At 30.7% G+C, this 19,527-nt stretch overlaps 1 protein-coding gene and 1 long non-coding RNA gene across 3 annotated transcripts; one reads left to right on the top strand and one right to left on the bottom strand.

Moving 5' to 3' along the window:
• LOC18602534 (2-isopropylmalate synthase 2, chloroplastic) lies at nt 1,407–11,137 on the bottom strand. 2 transcript variants are annotated; one of them, XM_007033980.2, is made up of 12 exons: nt 10,297–11,137; nt 9,588–9,801; nt 9,424–9,504; nt 8,645–8,737; nt 8,462–8,548; nt 6,683–6,783; nt 5,337–5,370; nt 5,176–5,250; nt 4,085–4,168; nt 3,022–3,156; nt 1,864–2,009; nt 1,407–1,770 (listed from the first exon to the last, which is right to left on the bottom strand). In XM_007033980.2, the coding sequence occupies exons 1-12, from the start codon at nt 10,986–10,988 to the stop codon at nt 1,638–1,640; spliced, it is 1,875 nt and encodes a 624-aa protein (XP_007034042.2). In that variant the 5' UTR covers nt 10,989–11,137; the 3' UTR covers nt 1,407–1,637. The 2 variants fall into 2 exon arrangements, with proteins under 2 accessions (XP_007034042.2, XP_017975277.1); XM_018119788.1 differs by lacking the exons at nt 1,407–1,770; nt 1,864–2,009 and adding an exon at nt 3,239–3,329.
• Nucleotides 13,639–16,397, top strand: LOC108661516. The gene is made up of 2 exons (XR_001927357.1): nt 13,639–13,773; nt 14,002–16,397. It is a non-coding gene; the product is annotated as an uncharacterized LOC108661516 (long non-coding RNA).

Raw genomic sequence — 19,527 nt, 5'->3', positions numbered from 1 at the left:
ACTATGGAAAGACGAGAGAAAATTAATAATACTATTATCACCTCAAACGTTGTAAAAATAAACAATTATTTTAATTTTACATCAAAAAATAAAATATATTGAAAATTTTATAAATGTAAACGTTGTACATTTATTAAGTTAAGCAAATATTTTAGAGAGAAAGGAATGATTTTGTGACATTATATGATCTTTCTATTTTTTTGACATATTTAAGAATTATATATCGTGATGACTAGATTAAAATTTTATATATAGTTTCTAACAAGTTGAAGAGAGTATAAATTTGCAAAAAGAAAAAAAAATAATAAACCATTTTAGATTATGAATTTCTTTACTTTTTTTTTAAAATTTATACATAAATTTCTCCTTCAAAAAATAAAAACCATATTCTAAACATTTTTTCTTTTCTTCCTCCTGGATTAATTTTCTCTATATAAATACACCCATCTAGCTGAAAGTGTGGAGCATAATATGTTGTTTGGAATTAATAGAACAGATAATAATGGAAATAAAAGACAAATAAATAAATAGTCATTGTCCTTTGACCATGTCAAAGCAAAGTCAAGTACCAATCAATCAATTTATATTTAAAACATTTTGTTCATATGAAATGAGGCTTTGAGGTATGTCCCACATTAATTTGTCACATTCTTTAAATCTTTTTATCCCAATTTTATTTTCCATATTTAGGAAATAATATTTGAGCTCCTTTCTTATTTAATAGTAGGATTTTACACAAAGATAAATGGATGAATTGTAAGTGAGAAGCTGAAAAGAGTATGGTCAAAATGTAATAACAAAATTTCGTATGGGCAATGTGGATGACTTTGATGCAGAATCATCTTAGACTTGCAAAGTTTGTCTCTTTCCTGTCAGGCTGTCATTCTTTGCAAGGGCATGGACCATGGAATTGACCCACTCTCGGCCTGGAGCCTGGAGGGGTAGGAGTTATGGGCAACAAGGTCAAGATGGAAAGCTCCAACAACCAAAAATTTAATGTTTTTGTGCCTCCAAAAAGGGCTGTGACAGCTTAGGCCTTTCTTGCTCTATACTATAAAGAAATGAGAACTCCCCACCCTTGCCAGCAAATCAAAGTGGGCTTTGCTTTCTTAGTAAGAGTCCAAGTCAATGGGTTATATTCAATTGAGTGTAGACCGAGTAAGATGGGTGGATATTCAACTTCCTGAGAAACTTAAACATGTCCTTTTTTCCTATATTATATTCCCATTGCTCGTCCCACGCACCCTTCCCTTGGCCAACATATTTGGTGATTACTTGATAGATTTGGAGCATAATTGGGCTTGAAATAGGCATTGGAAGTGAGGGCCTGTTCTCAGTTCTGGACTAGTGGCAAACCTCTAAATGTTTGCCACATTCCCATGGTGGAGAAATCTGGACACCTTTGGTTCGAATAAACTGGCTCATCTTTAATATAACTGATGCTTCATTCAGTTTTTGGCTAGTTCTTAACACATACTATAACTTATGAACAATTGTTGTCTCTGAAACTTGTATACAGAAACCCTTCAAAGCATTGTCACTACTGCATGATGAACAGGGAGAACTATGTAGTTGCAAAACTGACTGATGATGGTATGTATGCAAGGGAGAACTGTATGATAAGCTACTTTTACTTCTCAAGCAGAAATTGTAGTTCTCTCTGCTGAACCTTTTGTTGGAATTTGCTCCTTGAAACCCAACATCTTATTTATTGCGCCAATATATGCCTTGACACTGGAAACAACAATGTCCATTCCTGCACCAGTTCCACTGGCACCAAAGGAGAAATGATTTTATGCACTGAATTTTGGAGGTGGAAATAGAAAAATGTCAATGAAAACAAGGCTAAGAAAATTGACCTACCTAAATGTTCGATGAGTGATTTCGCCAGTCAAAGCATGAGTAGACATGTGACTTTTCTCTGCACGAATTAGAACACGGGTGGTGGCTATGGCATCAATGCCTTCTGTAACAGCAATCAGGGAGTACTCGAGAAGTGTAACTGCTTCCTGCAAAATTACGGAAATTATATCGAAGTATTGCTCCACAATCTCAGCAAAAGTATGTTCAGAAAAGTATTCTAACATGAGAGAAGAGGGTGGGAAGATAGAGTGCATGGGGAAAAACTAGAATAAAAGAAAGGGAAATTATGAACTAATTGAAACTGTCATCAATATCATCACTCTTAACAGCAGACAGTCACACTCCATCATGGACAAAAAGACAACCCTCGGAAAATATTCATCGAAGAATGCTCACATAATTTTCTTGATGCAATGTGGGAAGAGAAACAAGGTAGAAAGTGAAGAAAAGGGAGACGAATGAAAGATATTCACTTATGGAAAAACTAAATTTGAATTCCCTTTCTCAAAAAGCTAACTGATTTTTTTTTTTTTTTTGGATAAGTAAAATTTTCATTTATCCAAAGAAGCAGTAATATACCTGCCACAAAAAGAACTTAAGGTTACAACCCATAAAGCCCTAGTCATGAGCCACAATTCAATTAAGAAATGCTGGATGAAAAGAAACAAGGTTCTCAAAGCAGGCAACAAGAGTTTATTTCTGTGGCACGAGAAATGGCAAATTAAGCTTATGTTAAAAAACATATCTATCGACTAACTAACCAAATAAAAACTAGCCATTTGCTCTGGTACTAAATTTAGGCAGCATGGGAAGAGAAGTTAGGGAGAGAAAACAGGAGAAAGAGAGAGAAATCTGAGGCAAAAGAGGAAAAAACAGAAAAACTAGGGAGAAAAGTAAAGAAGAGAAAGAATTTCACTTAATAGGTGAAAGCAGAAAAGACCAAATTGAAGTTTCATATTCTAACTGCAAATTATGAACTAAAGCATTTATAGTTACAGCCAATGAAACACTATAAATAAAGATTAAATTCAAAAAATAACCTTAATTATCATACACAAAATCCTAATTAACCCTAACAGTAAATCTTGGATCATATCTTATCAACACCCAACAGAAAATCCTAGAACAAAGCAAAACGAATAATTTCCTACATCAAACCTTTGTAATGAGATCAACAGCTTTATAAGCTGAATCTACTGGCCCAGTTCCAACTGAGCAAGCAACATGCTCTTCCCCATCAGCACTAATGAGTTTAACCGTTGCAGTGGAAAGACCAAGAGTTCCACAAGTAACCTGCATGTCCAATTGAATAAAACTTGTAACTTAAAACCTAATTCAAACCAGATAATAACAACATAGTATAAAACATAGTTACCAGGATCGCTGCTACCCCCTAGAAATGCAATCCACTTCATATATCCCAGATCGTAGTTCTTTTGCATCCTGGATCGCTTTAAAAAAGCGACCTGGATCACCATTGATGGGTGTAATAGAAAGAAAGGGAGGTCGTAATAAGTCAGCAAAGAAAGAGGTACAAACAAGAAACAGCGAAGACAGAATGAGAAAAGGAGATGACTGGTTGGGAAAAAAAATTAAATAGAAAAAGAAAGAATAAGGAAACTCCAAAGTTGGGGGTAGACAGGGTGCGACGGCATGAGTTAACTTTTAATTATACAAAAGCATGGTTTTGGATTTTGATTAATTTGTTATTAAGGTTTTACCAAAATCACTTCAAGTGGTTTTTGGTCCACTTCAATGCAGTATTTCATTCCCAATATTTCCTTTATTCACTGGGAATTAGATAAATGGCTGGCACATCATTTGCAAAATAAAGAGGAAACAAATTACTATTCAAATTTACCATTATTATTTCTTATCTTTAAAAGAAGAAATTTACATGCGCCAAAAGTAACCACTTTAAAAGTAATGTATTTCTTTCTAATAATGAAAATTATGGATTATTGAAATACATCTTTTAAGGCAATATCAACTTATATGTTCATATTGAAATACACTCATGTAATAAAAAAAAAAAACATTTACATCTTTTAAGGCAATACAACCCTGACAATGCTTTGTAGCATACTGCGACCCAAAATAACGAACCAATGAAGCTCAACCCCACCGTACCAAAAAAAATCTAAAGTCACACACCCCTTATTATGACTTGAGACATACCACGATCCTGTTAACTTATGGTACAAAGTTAATTCCTAGTTACCTGCAGATCATGAAGCTTCCAAACAACATCTGGTTGAAAAACTTCGTCCGAAACCAATGCTATTAGATCAGCATCAGTGACTCTCTGGAACACCAGTAAATAAACAAAGAATAGACCACATCATCTTCATAAACAAACAATAGAAACTACGCATTCATACCAGAGCTTTAGACACATGTTACTTTTCCCTTAAGAATCAAGAAAGTACAAAACAACTACCAAGTCAACTAAAATAAACTAAATTTCCACATCCAAAAACTTAAAACATCAGGGAAGCCAGGCAACTTTAGAAACTAACTGACACAAGCATTCATAACCATAAAAATTAATTACTTTCCACCTTTTTCTTATAATCATTATACAATCTTGAAAATATATTTTCAATTACTTGGAACACAAAACTCACCTAAATTCCTGATAAAAGGTTTCCTAAGCCATCATTGACAACCAGAACCATTAAAACTGGTGGCTAACCAGAAAATCTTGCAACATATCAGCCACCAGCAACCATCCACCTTCCAGGCCCATGTCCTATAAAAATTCGTTTTCTAAGCCCACAGGCCCAGTAACCAACACAATGTCTTTAAGCCTTAATTACAAGGTCAACTGTGTCATGACTCCATGATGGATTAAGAAAGATAGGTATTTTTCGTGTTAAAGGTACATCCAGCATCCAACTGGAGCTTATGACTCCACCCACTAATATAAAAATTACATTTACCAGCAAAACATTACTTATTTCCTGTCTCTGTCTTGTATCTCTTTTCTCTTTTTTTTTTTTTTTCTGTTCTTATTTTCCACATAAATAAAAGGAAGTTTAGTTGCCAGAACTAGAAAACCATGTTTTCAAAATGACAGAGAAACAGAGATGGAGAACTCGGGAAACTGTTGAAAAATGTTATCCATGATAATAATGCTGGTTGACTGAGGCTAAATTATGCAACATTATCCTCTAGACAATCTCTCCTTATATTTCATTTTCTAAATTATTACTGCAAATATAACTTGTGCAGTTGGAAATATTAGAAATATTTGATTGTACAATGATATGAGGGGAAAAGAAATAAGAAATAGTGTAGAATTTTGTTCACCTTCTTTTGTTCGGCTACTGCTTTGAAGCGCCAGAATATGTTCCCAAGCTGCTCCTGATCAAGCTCATACCCAAGCTGAGGAAAACAGGAAGAACTAGGTGTTTAAATACAGCAAAGTGAGGTAATTTGATCAATTTTATGCATGCCTAATAGCAGCATACCTCTTTCAATCGGTCACTCAAAGCATGACGTCCACTTTACCAGAGAATAGGAAAAGAAAAAAAAAGATCAGTCAAACATTTTTAACAACTGAATCTGTAAAAATGAAAAATGAATAGGAAGATACTGACAACATAATTGTGATATGCATCATGACAAAACTGCATAGATTTAAGTAGTAGTAAAATAACAGAAGATGGTATCAATCTCAGAAAAGAAGTTGCTAATTCACTCATTAATGCTTTCCCCATTTTTTCTATGGTGATGTTGGTGGTAGGGTGGGGGATGGGAGGGAATTCCAGGCCTGCTTGACACATTTAAGCTTCATCTTGCAATTTGCCTCCGCCCAACCCCCACAGGCTAGAATGCAAGACTCTATTCTGTTAAAATAAAATGCATGAACATACATATTTGGAAACCTTGCTCTGACTCTTTATGTTACTATAGTACCCAAGTTGAACACAAACTGAAACCTCCAAATGGATTAGAGGTATGAAGGTATGAGCCTTCAATTATACAGAAAACCTTCAGAATAATTGAATGGTACTTGACATGTACTTGTGTCCAACATTCATATCCAATTCCAAGCAATATAGCACCATGGAAGTTGATTCATGAAAATGGTGAAAGCTAAAAGTTGGTGCATCAGGGAAAAAAAAGGTAGCAAAGCCTATGTATACACAAAGAAACTTGTCAGAAAATCTAACAACTTGAATGAACCTTTATGCTTCACATTTTGATAACTAGCCAAGCCACTCTAGAATATTACGTAAAATTAACGTATTTATCAAATGTATTGATAATATGTACCCTGTTTTACTTGGTCAAGAAATTTTTGGTGCCTAGCAATTCAGGTGATCCTTAACACTTTTTTTAATTATCCCAGAAAATATATATTAACACTATTTTTGCCCTTAGACTACCTTGATATCAGCAGATAAACACTTTCCTTCATAAGAGAAAAGGAAAAAAGCCAAGGAAAAACCTATTAAAAGATCGACCCATACCATTGGATCAATTCCACTATTGTCTAATAAAGCTCACAGTCAAAAGTAGCAAAATACTCATCAAAATTGGATATAAGATGTATTCATGAACCTAAAGACAATATTTTTTGTAATGGTGACCAAACATATTGCTTCTTATGTTAAAACCTCAACAATTTGTGTCAAATTCAGGGTGACATTGCATCCAACATTGAAAAGCGACAGAAAAACCATTCATTGCTCTTGCTATCACTAAACATATTTCACCAGGCACATGCCTTTAAACTCTATTTCAAAACATAGCTAAAAGAAAAAAATTATCAGAAAAATGGAGGAAAATTTTTGAAAAATGAAATACATACCTAAGTTTTCCAAGGACAATACCAGCTTCATTGGACCGTTCAAGCCCGATATCCTCAGGAGATATAATTTCATATGTACCTTTGTGCTTTAGCATTCCATCCTACAGAACAGAAAGCATTTTGGAATATATATCTTATTGTTTTTATTATTTTTCATGAAGTGCAGATATATATATATATATATATATATATATATATATATATATATATATATATATATCTATATCTATATATCTATATCTATATATCTATATCTATATTAACCAAAACAAAGAAAAATGAAGCCTTCTCTAATCTTTCAGAGGATATCGCCCTTAAACAAACAGATAGGGAAAAAAGATTCTTGTAACCGGGTACAACTAGTTTTGGATTAAGGCTTAGGAGAGTTCAGTTAAATTGGCTCTTAACGATACCATCACTAATTGTCAACAATTTCACTCACCAAGCCTGATTTGTACAAGAAAGCGTAGCTAACATAGTAAAAATTATTATTAATAATTAATATTTACAATTCACTTAAGAGGCGAAAGAAATACAGAAAAAGGAGAACAAAAGACACAGAAGAACACCCATGCAAGAAAATCAGAGGTTATAGTTTACGTATTCAACTAAACTCCAAAAGAATAAAAGGAAGCTTTATTTCTTCTTAAGAATAAAAAGTTAGCAAGGAGAAATTATTACATTCCTACAATGAAAGCCGGTATTAGAAATTGCCATGTTAGCTTAAATGGTACCGCAACGTAATAATGATAACCTTGACTAAAATAATAAAATTGCGGCCCCATTTATACTGGCATAACATTTTTTTAAAGGCATCTTGCATCCTGAATTAATAGTCTATAGTTGGCATGGTAGAAAAGGCCTATGTAATAGTTTCTCTTTGTCATAATTGTTTCACTCATCAAAATAATAGTAACATGAGAGCGAATAGTGGAGTGCATTCAACAATATTGCCTAAATATGCATACATGGATACACATACATCTAATCATCATTGGAGAAAAAGAGAAACAACAATGGAAGTTGACAGGTCAAACAAACACTGGGCTAAATAATAACCTGCCTAGTCAGGACTTTCAACATGATTAAAAATTATTATACATGCATGACTTTATATTATTATCTACATTGGCAAATTAAATCATAACCACTTTGGTTGAACGAGGGTTTAGATATACAGAGTCAACCTCCAAGCTGTAAGGATGGTTCTTAAAGAGATCTCCCATTTAATTCCCCAAATTTATCTGACTTAATCCTAAAAATCTACCCAACAAAAGAAAGAATCAACACTCAAACATGCTCCTCAGGAGACATTGTTTCCCTAGCAAGAGTTTGCTTGCTAACCCCTCAAACATTTTTTAAAAAAAAAGACAGAACAAATTCCACCTTTAAATTTCAAATAAGGTCTAACCTTCTCGTAAACTATTAATAAAAAGCGAAAGATGATATTTTAGCTTTCAATAAGATAACTCAACCCCTCTACAAGCACAAATGTTCCACCAAAGAGAAGCATTTGTCCTAACTAGTTTACTGCAAGTACTGAAGAAATTCTTAAGATAAACCGACAAAGCTGCATCCATCAGCAGCAAAAATAAACTGAAAATGCAAAAGGAGAAAATGTGGCACATGTTAGTGCAGTCTATCATTTTTGAAATACATTGATAAATACACTTCCACCATCACCAAAGGTGATCAGCCATAGAACAAACAAACTTCATAAAAGGAGATTGGAAGGTCACAGAGATGACATATAAGCAATCAAACACTAGGAAAACCAACCTGGTGGATGCCACTTTCATGAGCAAAAGCATTGGCTCCAACAATGGCCTTATGTGGCTGCACATGTAATCCCGTGTACTCTTCCACCTAAGTAAACCTTTTTAAGTCAATAATAACTTCCAAAGCTAATTTAGTCTAGAGCAAGAAGCAATTGGATTGAAATTGAAGTTCACAAAAGAATACCATCTTGCTTGCCATCACAATGTGTCGGGTATTTATTCCTGTATAAAGACCTCCTAACACATGCTCACCACGACATTTTAACGCCATCACAACCTACACAAATGAAAGTAAAGTTCAACAGAATAATATATATATGATATTACAAGGACCGTTGAGAGAAAGAAGATCAACAATTACAACCGAATTAACAATTCTTATGTAGACTCTAAAATATAGCAACTGACAGCTTCAAGTGATTTACTTACAGAATTTAAATGTTTAATATAGGCAGCCTACAAAACTGGAATAAGAAAATCTGATTGATGCATAAACACCCTCATTGTCAAGATCCCGAACTGGTTGGGTTCTTTGCCAATTTATCGAACAACAGATACAACTTCTGTCATTTGTTACTCGATAATGAGAGCCTTCAAATGCCCTTTCTCCCTCCTCCATCTTTGGCATTAACTATGAAACTTAAAAAAGGGCCATAAAAGAGAGACAGACAATCATAGTACATTGAAGGCACACAAGACAGCACCTATCTCATATAGTGAAGCACACGAAATTCCATAAGTCCCCTTTAAATAAATTTCAGGGTAACTTGTTGCCATCTAAAGCAGATTGGTTGAAGCAGAGGGGGTCTTAGGTAGTACGAACTCATGCCTGATGAATTATTTAACTAAAATGTCCAAGAATACCACATGGTGCAAGAGAAAATGGGGTATTTCCATCTACTACTGCATAAATCAAATTCCAAATACACAATCATTCTAGTATTGCAAAAAGCAAAAGCTCACCTCCTCCAATGAAGCATTTCCAGCTCTTTCTCCGATGCCGTTGATGGTTACCTCCACTTGCCTTGCACCTGCGCAAGCTCCCTGAATTCATAACAGCTAAGATGTAAATGCAATCCAAGTACATATCAGTGTGCATCAATTAACAAAGTAACGCAGTGGCCTACCGCTAAAGTGTTGGCAGTAGAAAGCCCAAGATCATTTTGGCAGTGTGTTGAAATAATAACATTCTCAATTCCAGGGGTATTGGCTTTTATATCAGCAATTAATTGCCCAAACTCGCTGGGCAAATTTATGCCAACAGTATCAGGTATGTTGAGAGTTGTCGCTCCAGCCTTGATCACTTCACCCAATATCTCATACAGGAACTCCCTGTCAGATCTGTTGGGATCCAAAGAAATAAGACCATAATGTCCACAAGAGAAGAAATTGTAATACCCTTTTACATTTACTCATCTTATTTCAAAAGCAGCATACAGCAGATGCATACACTGCTGCGACTGCAAACTAGCCGTTATCTGAATCCCAGGGAATGTCAGGCCACCTCATACTAAAACAAGCATGCAACTGTTGTAGCAATATTTGATCAACCACATATCTTTGGCCAAAATGGTTAGGCTTCAATTAATGCAATCAAGAAAAGCGGATTAAATCATAGTCTATCCATATTTAAACTTCAATTCCTTATTTCTAACCAAATAAAGCATCCATTTCTTCCAGATTAACATTTTATTGCAGCCTAAATATCCTCATAATTGCAATATTTCTGTTGTTTCTTTTCTTCATATGAAAACAAATACTAATTGAATATGATCTTATTCTTGAACAATCCATTTTAAAAGCATAAGAAGAGAAAAGGGAGATAAAAATTCAAACCTGCCAGCGTCTTCAGGGCTAAACTCAACATCATTGCAACCCAAACTCCGAGCAAACCGAACCATACTCCTAGCAATATCCACGACCTCTGCTTTACTCTTCCTCAACTTGTACTCCATATGAATCCCACTGGTCGCTATAAAAGTATGAATCCTAGGCCTTTTCGCGTACTTAACCGCCTCCCAAGCCGCCTTAATATCCTTCTCATTACACCTAGAAAGCCCACAAATAACAGGCACGTATCCATCCTCATCCACTGCATTTCCAACCTCTTTAGCAATAGTCTTGACCGCTTCAAAATCGTCTTTCGATGCAGCCGGAAACCCAGCTTCGATTATATCTACGCCGAGCTTTGCCAGTTGACGGGCAATGTCGAGTTTTTCCTTGGAAGTCATGGTGGCACCGGGGGATTGTTCGCCGTCGCGGAGGGTGGTGTCGAAGACGCGGACGTAGTTGGGGTCGGGAATATGGTTGGGGATATAAGGGGGGCGGCGGGAGGGGGAGGGAGGGTTAGGGGTGAGAGAGGAAGAAATGAGGAAGGTTTTAGAGCATGATTTGGAAGGAAATGAAGGGAAAGAGGGTAGCTTGGAAGAAGGGAAGTGAAGGGAAGCAGGGGAAAGGAAAAGGGAGGATTTGAGGGAGGGGGAAGAGAAAGGAGAGAATTTGGAGGAAGTTAAGATAGAAGAAGCCATGGAGGAAGAGGAAAGAAAGAAAGTGTAAAACCCTCAAACCCTAGTGAGAAAGGAGGAAGCGAAAGTGAAGACCGACCGAAAGACTTTGGGTCGAGGTTTATGCGTTTGGTTTTTGAGGAGTAGGGGGAGTGGAGTCGAGGTCAGCACAGCGTCACGGGGTGTTCCAGGGTGTCCTGATAAGCTCTTAAAAAGGATCAAAATGTTAAAGGTGGGACCCACAACCCAACATGCAGAAGCCCAACTCAACCAAGCCACTCCAATGTTTGGTCGCTTCGACTACGAAGATTCCTTGCTCAAATCCAAGATCGTATGACGTGGCTGTCCAGAATTATCATCTTCTTTATAACAAGTATTAATTAAAGTAAATTATTAGTTTGAGTTCAAGATTATACTTAATTGCAATACTCTAACTAAGTACAAAATTCCAATGAAAAACTGATGTCAATGCACATCCAACTTTGCCTCCAAAGGATAATGACTTTGCTAGTTTCTAAATTAACTGTAAATAAAATTAAATCAGATTAATTATTCATTCAAATCAATTATGATTTAAGTAAAATGTTTGGTTCATTGGATTTATTAGTTCAAAAAGCTTAATCCAATTAGTTTATTTGATTGATTTTTTATTTTAAAAAATTTTAATTAAATTGATAAAAAATAAAATTAATTACATATATATTAATATATATATAATATTATATTATTTTTAAATTTACATAAAATATAATATTTTTAATTTTTAATTATTATTTATTAAGTTATCTTCCCCACTTTTCACTTTTTCAATTTTTATTTTTTAAAATTTATAAATTTTAATATTATAATTTACAAAAAAATGATAACATTTTGATTCAAAACCAACCAATTAAATCAATTCGATGTTTAATAAATTTAGTTTTTTTTTATGTTTGGTCGATTTTTTAAAAATATTTGACGCATTTGATCTTTAGATATAACCGACCAAACAGATCAAATTAATTCAATATTTAGTCAATTTATTTTTTTTATATTTAATTAATTTTTTAAAACTATTTGATCTTTACGTATAACGAACTAAATTGACCGGTTGTTCACCCCTAACCAATTCCAGCTAGGCTGTTTTCCAATTTAATATGCAAACTAAAGATAAGATTACCTGGTATAGAAAAGAAATAAACGTTTTAAAGATTATATGAGTTTATATATTGCTTATTTGCTATGCTATTTGATTTTTGCACTTGACTTCCACGTGCAATTTAGGACCTGTCATATCACCCAGGAATCTATATGTTAGGCATCGAAACAAAAATGTTCAAAAATTGAAGTGACCCAATGTTTGTACTTTGCTTGTTCTACAACAACACACTTATATTTATTATTTAAAGAAAAAATTATGTAAAATAACTTTTTTTTATAAGTGTTTTTTAAAAATAATCATCAAAATAAATTTAATCGTTTTTAGTCATATTTAATTATGATTTTATAAAAATACCTTTAAAATTATTTTAAATAAATTAAATATTCAGCACAATTTTTCACAATTTGTGCTTTCAATTTCTCTGTCACCATCCAACTTTCTATTCTTTTATTGATTTATCTCTTCAGCATTCGTCTGCTATGTTCTTGATTTATCTCTTTCATATTTTCAGATTTTATTTTTTATGCTTTCAATACACTAAGCGATAGTTTTGTTGTGCTTAGGTGGATGACTATTTGGAAAATTTGATTTTTAAGTAAATGATCACAAATGTTTGAAATAGTTTTTAATTGAATCGATTCGGGACCTAGACACTAATAAACTCAAAATTTTGAAATTTATAAATTTAGGTTTAAAAAAAAAAACATTCAATTTTTAGTCGAAATAGGTGTTTAGATAAGAAAATTTGTGTTTTAATTTATGAAAACATATTAGAAATACTTTAATAGGTGCCAAATTGTTAGAAAATATGAAAAAAGTTGAGAAGATTTGAAATTTTGGTTTGTAAATAACAACAACATTTTAAGTATTAAAATGTAACAAAATGTTTTTGAATATAACGTGTAATAATAATATTTTTTCAATATGACGTACAACAACAATATTTTTTGTTTTAAATATGGTATGTAACAACCTAATCATGGTGTGTTATATGTTTTTGTACATGACGTATAACATGTTTTTATACATGACATGTAGCAATCTAACCATGACGTGTCACATATTTTTGTACATGATATATAACAACCTAATCATATAATGTCACATATTTTTATACATCGTGTGTAATATGTTTTTTTACATGACGTGTAACGACCTAACTATGACGTGTCTCATGTTTTTATATATGACATGTAATAACCTAATCATGACATGTAATATATTTTTGTACATAACGTGTAATATCATGGCGTGTAATTTTATTAAAAATAATTTTATTCAACTTAATTAAAAATAATTAAAATTATAAAGAGAGTTATTTTTTAAAATATCTTATCTATAAAGATTATGTTTAAAAATGCTTCTTTATCTAATCTAAACTATAATGAATCTTAGCTACATGTACTTTCTACACTTGACATCAGTCTTTTGATATTTTAACATGTTTGAAGGGTATTTTCGATTTTTCAATTCTTTCTCTCTTTTCTTCCTTGCATTGCTCTTTTCATCGTGCTTACCATCTCATGCTAGAAGTGGTCGGTACCCAAATCCAAACTCGAGAAGTTTCTCCCGTCTAGAACTTTTTCTTCTTCTTTTCTTTTTCTCCCTTTCCTTCCTATTTGTGTCTTTTTTCCTTTTCGTCATGCTTGCCGTCTCATGCTTGAAAAGGTCGGTACCCAAATCCAAACTCGAAAAGTTTCTCCCGTCTAAAACCTTCTCTTCTTCCTTTCCTTTTCTCCCTTTCCTTTCTCTTTGTCTCTTCTTTTAGACTTTTCACTCAAATGCTCTTCTCCGTTAAAAAACCCAAAGCCCCCCCTCTCATTCACACCAATTTTCTTTTTTTCTTTTTTTTTAAATTGACTTTTACTAATTTTTTTGAGTTTTTATTTTTGCAAGCTTGGTTGGTGTTCTTTATCTTTTGCCGTTGGACAATGCATTGGGTGAGTGAACAAAAAGGTGACCTCGATTTTCTTCTTCTTCTTCTTCTTCTTATTGTCTATTTGTGCAATAAGGGATTCTGCTCGTATGATTTTTGCTACTCAACGGCCAATTCTCTAAGGTTTTTCATTGTTATGCAAATTCGTAGCTTGGTCATAAAATCAGCTTTGTGGGTCATTTACCCTATCTTCCATTTACATTCATTTTTATTTCAAGCTTATTGTAGTTCTAGGTTATATAGGGTTCTTAATCTTGAATGTGTTTTTGATTATATAGCTCCTGGGTTTTTCAACTTTCAATGTTGGTTAAATTTACGGTAGAAGAAACAAAGAAAAGAATTCCAGAGCTGGCACTTGACTGAAATGTTAAGCAAAAGTATTAAAAACCAGGAGCATATCAGTTACTTGAAGTAACTGTGATGTTTCCTTTGGCTTTCTCTCTAATAATTGATATCATTCAATTTGGACCTTGAGAATTGTTACTGTGACTTTTTTTTTTATTTGTTTTATAACTTTTGTGCTCTACCTAGATTTTCTTGATATGTTTGAGATTTTCATGTTGTCAAATTTATTTATGTGTTGCTTTAGGTGGAAGGAAATCAATATATATTAGTGCTTGAATTAATTATATACTAGGACATAAGTGCACAAGCATTGTCAAAAGCTAAAGGGATAAATAAATCCAAAGTCTTCCATTTTTTTTCTTATGGTTTGGACCATCATTTGACTATTTTATCATTGAAAAGTTGCATATTATTATCATGAGATTAGATATGTTCCCCTTTTAAGGTGATCATCTGATTTAATGAAGAATTATAGCATCACATTCAACTAAGAGAGACATGTTTATGTCTTAAAACTTTGTAGATTATTCCTTAAACAATCACTAATTTATTGTTAATAGAAAGCATCTCACCAATTAGAAAATTAGCAATATTTCTACATCCCATACAAGGGATTTAAAATTTTCACTGTCATGATGTTTCTTCCTTGATAATTAGTGGAGAAAGTGAAAGGAAACTAGATAGTGTTTCTTTTTATTTACTTCAAATACATCATCGTGGTTGATATACTAGTAAACACATTTCCCAATTACTCTCTTATAGTTTGTTTGTTCTACTCATATTTGACTCTCATGTATTCTTCTCATATTTAAACTGTTTTTTTTAGGGCTGACTCTTTTTTTTTTTTTTACAGAAGGGCTGACTATTAAATTTGCTTCTTGTTTTAAAACCAAATAAAAATATATATGTAAAAGTCATGTTTGATAGATATTTGATTTAGACTCACAAAATCTTTTGAGACCTTAATTGCATATGTGGTCATATTCAAAAATTTATTTTTACAAATATATGTATATTGTCTTCAAAACACTGCTAAACATTTACAGTTTAGCTCTATTTACATGTGATTTAAATTTTCTAAAGTTCATGTGGTTCTTAGTTCCCATTATGCACCATATATGTTTGTAGGTATTTTATAAAACATTTTATATGGTTCTATGTTTGAATTTTACTAAAACTTGGTAGAGGATCCTAAAGGAATTTAGAGGTGCACTTTCTAGGACTTTTAAAATTTTGTATCTAATCTCAAATAGATTTTCTAATCTCCATTGGCCAACTTACAGTCACAAGAACTGCCCATTTAACCTAATAGTTATATAGTTCTCAAACTTTCTTGAATTGAAAGTTCCTAGGTAGGAGGCCATCTACATGTCAAAAGTGTGACAAAATGAACTTTCCTTGAGTGTAAAGTAAAATAATGGTCACTGAGATCAGTATGAAGGCTACAAAATTACTGGTTTCTTATTGGTTATCTGTCGTGCAAGTAAACTGTTATTGCCTCTCTACAATTCACACTAAGAATGAACCAAGCCATTCTATGACTCTAGGTAAAGCTAATGCTGTGAATGGTTGGACTGGACATTACTATTAGCTATTGTATCAAAACTTTGGTGTAGATGATTTTGTGGCCAGATTCCTATTTTAAATTTTCTTTTTCATAAAAATTTTGGTTTCAGTTTTCTTTATCTCTACTTTGCTATTTTAACTATGTAATTGCTTCTCTCTTCAATAGCAACAATTACTAGATAATCTAATTAGAAACTAAAAAAAAAAGGCATCTGTTCTGTTAAGATTTATTTGATCATCACCAACATAGTTTTTTCAATCTTTATGGTTTTTATCCTAATTGCCACTATGTTATTGGTTCAAGAGACATGTAATATTGATGGTGGATGGTGTATTAGATCAAGGACTAGCATGCGTAGGTTTCCTTGACAAAAATGATTCCATAGTACATGTAATTTTGTTGAACTTTTATCCTGTTTTTCAAAACAGCTTGCTCATTGATTTATAGGAAATTTTTTTTTACATTTTGTAATAAATATTATGTGTAGATACGTCGAATATTAATTTGTAGGATTATTATCTTTTTTTTTTTTCGAACAACATCTTGCTCATTGAGAATGCAGAACAATTTTTGTACATATTATTATGGTTTTTGTGTACTTATTGACAAATTATACATATATCAAATATTAATTAGCGGGATTATATCAATAACAACTTTTACAATTCTCATCATTGATTCATAATGAAGTGTTTATGAAATTTTGCAAACCCGTTGCATAACGCTGATACTTTTCTAGTTATCAATTGATTTTTATAGTAGACATCAATATTAAAATTTAATATAATATTAAAACAAACATTTTTTTGTAATAAGTTACATTTCTCTGTTAAAAAATCTCTTTATTACGTTATAATCAATGTGACTACCCGTTGAAAATTGGACCAAAACCAGTATCATTTTAACTTTGCTTTTTAAAGGAAAATGACTCTTTTAGTACCTAAAATTAAGAGTAAGCAAATGAGTGAATTGGATGGTTTAGTTCATCATAATTAAGGGCTAAATAGATCAAATATTTTTAAAAAACTGATCAAACATAAAGAAAGACCGATCCATCAGATATAAAATTAGTTTGGTCAATTTGGTTTTTTATCAATGAATTAAAATTTTATTATTTTTTTATACAAATTATAATATTAAAGCTTATAAGCTTTATTTATATTTATAAAATATATATACAAATTATGTATAAATTAAATATATGTATATATATAATATTATTTTATTATATATATGAAATTAATAAAACAACTTATATGTTATAATATTTTAATTGTTATATCAAAATTTGTATAAATAATAATTAATTATAAATAATATGTTATAAAAATTAAGATGATAACTAATAAAATTATTAAGTATAATCATATAAATAAAGTCTATTATAAGTTACAGTATTACATATGTATAAATTAAATATATGTATATATATATAATATTATTTTATTATGTATATATGAAATTAATGATACAACTTATATGTTATAACGTTTTATATTAAAATTTGTATAAACAACAACTAATTATAAACAATATATTATAAAAACTCAAGTGATAATTAATAAAGTTATTAAGTGTAATCATATAAATAAATATTATAAGTTATAGTAATGCTTATGGATAAATTGAATATATATATATATATATATATATATATATATATAATGTTTATACAATCATATATATTTATAATATTTTATATCACGAAATATTACTAAGGTGTAAAACTATAACATAATAATATATAGGATTTTTATTATCATATATTATAATATTAACATATAAGTTATATAATTTAAAATATATAATTTGTAATTTCATATTAATACAGATTTATAGATAAATAAATATATATAACTAAAATTGAATTATTATGATTATGATTTGTATACGTATATATAATAAATTAATATATTTTAAGTATATTATTAATTTACTATTAATTTTTCTTAATATATCTATAAATATTATATATATTAATATATATATTTAAATATATAATTAATTTAGTTTTTTAAATAGATTGGTCTAAAAATTTTAAAACCAAGAACCAATCAAAAAGCCAATTAGATCAAATCTTTTGGATCAATTAATTCAATAGATTAATTAGACTGAATCGTTTTATCGAAATTGCATTTGATTTGAATATGTAATTGCTCTGATTTGATTTTGCTCACCTCTACTTAAAATATAAACTCTTTTCTAATTTAATTCTCAAACTAAATTATAAGCTCAGTCCAAGTGACCAGTGGTCATAAGGATGTTAACAGGTCAAATATCTTATAATTTCGAGGTACCAAAACTTTAATGTTATTAAAAATTAACTATCCGAATAATTTAAAAATTACTACCTTAACTCGTTTAAATATCCGATTAAATAAAAAAATTATTAAAATCTTCTTCATAGGTATCCAATTACCCAATTAACTTTTCTAATTTCATAACTTTTCTTTAGATTTATATGTTATAAGTTTATATAAACAAATATATATATACTGTAATTAATAATTTTATGAGTTATAATATTTACAATGTTAATACAGAATAAAAAGTAAATATATTTATATTTAAAGTATATATATATATATATACACACACGCATACATAACAAATATTTTAATATATAAAATAGTAATTATATTTTTTATAAATTAACACAATATATAAACTATATATATTAAAAGACATTACAAGTTAATTAATAATAATAATTTTATGAATTAATTTAATTAATTATAAGAATTTGTTCTTAATTTCATGAAATTAAAAAAAAAACATTTAAGTTCTAAGACTATTCTAATCTCAAAAGCTTTCTTTAAGTATATATATTATAAGATTATATAAATAATGGTATACATATTATAACTAATAATTTTATAAATCATAATTTTTATAATGTTAACACAAAACAAAAAGTAAATATATGTATATTAAAAGTACATATATAATAGTAATTATATTTCTTTATAATATGATATAATATTCAAATTATTTAAACATAATTAACAATCTAATAATTTCTTAATTTAAATACATTAATATCATCATATTAATAATTAGAGTAACCATACTTTTCATATATTTGTTAATTTTTAACCAAAAAAAATTACTTGTAAAGTTGATAGAAATTGTAAATTTTTAATTTAATTATTAAAATAATAATAAAATATTAATAAATATTAATCGGGTTCGAATAACGGATACCCAAAGGATGGTACCCGAACCTAATTCGGGTAGTGAAATCACTACCTGAACCCTTTTATAAAATACCCTCATCCGGTGTAACCGGATAGGGTACCTCAGGTACCTGTTGACATCCCTAAGCGATCATCTATTTTGTTATTTAAAAAAAATTAATAATTTATATAATTTATCTATAATCTTTCAAAAATAAAACTTGAAAGCTCAGTTTGGAAGTCTCCTCAAATGAGAAAGTCACCTCTCAATTTCTCATCATATGGCTTAAAATGTTATGTTCTTCAAAAAATACAATATACCAAATCTGGAGTCAATCATAAAAGAAGCTGCCTCTTTAGTTTTTATCATTCCATAAAGAAGTGAAAAATAAAATTAA

This window comes from Theobroma cacao, chromosome 4 (genome assembly GCF_000208745.1).
Source record: "Theobroma cacao cultivar B97-61/B2 chromosome 4, Criollo_cocoa_genome_V2, whole genome shotgun sequence".
Lineage (NCBI taxonomy): Eukaryota > Viridiplantae > Streptophyta > Magnoliopsida > Malvales > Malvaceae > Theobroma > Theobroma cacao.
Note: the sequence above shows the minus strand (reverse complement) of the source record. Positions and strands in the feature narration are given on the sequence as shown.

Coding starts and splice junctions, on each gene's coding strand:
- LOC18602534 (XM_007033980.2), bottom strand. CDS start 10,988: ATGGCTTCTTCTATCTTAACTTCCTCCAAATTCTCTCCTTTCTCTTCC. Junction 6,784..8,461: donor ATGAAAGTGGCATCCACCAG/GTTGGTTTTCCT, acceptor TCTGTTCTGTAG/GATGGAATGCTAAAGCACAA. Junction 4,169..5,175: donor CAGTAGCCGAACAAAAGAAG/GTGAACAAAATT, acceptor CTGGTGTTCCAG/AGAGTCACTGATGCTGATCT.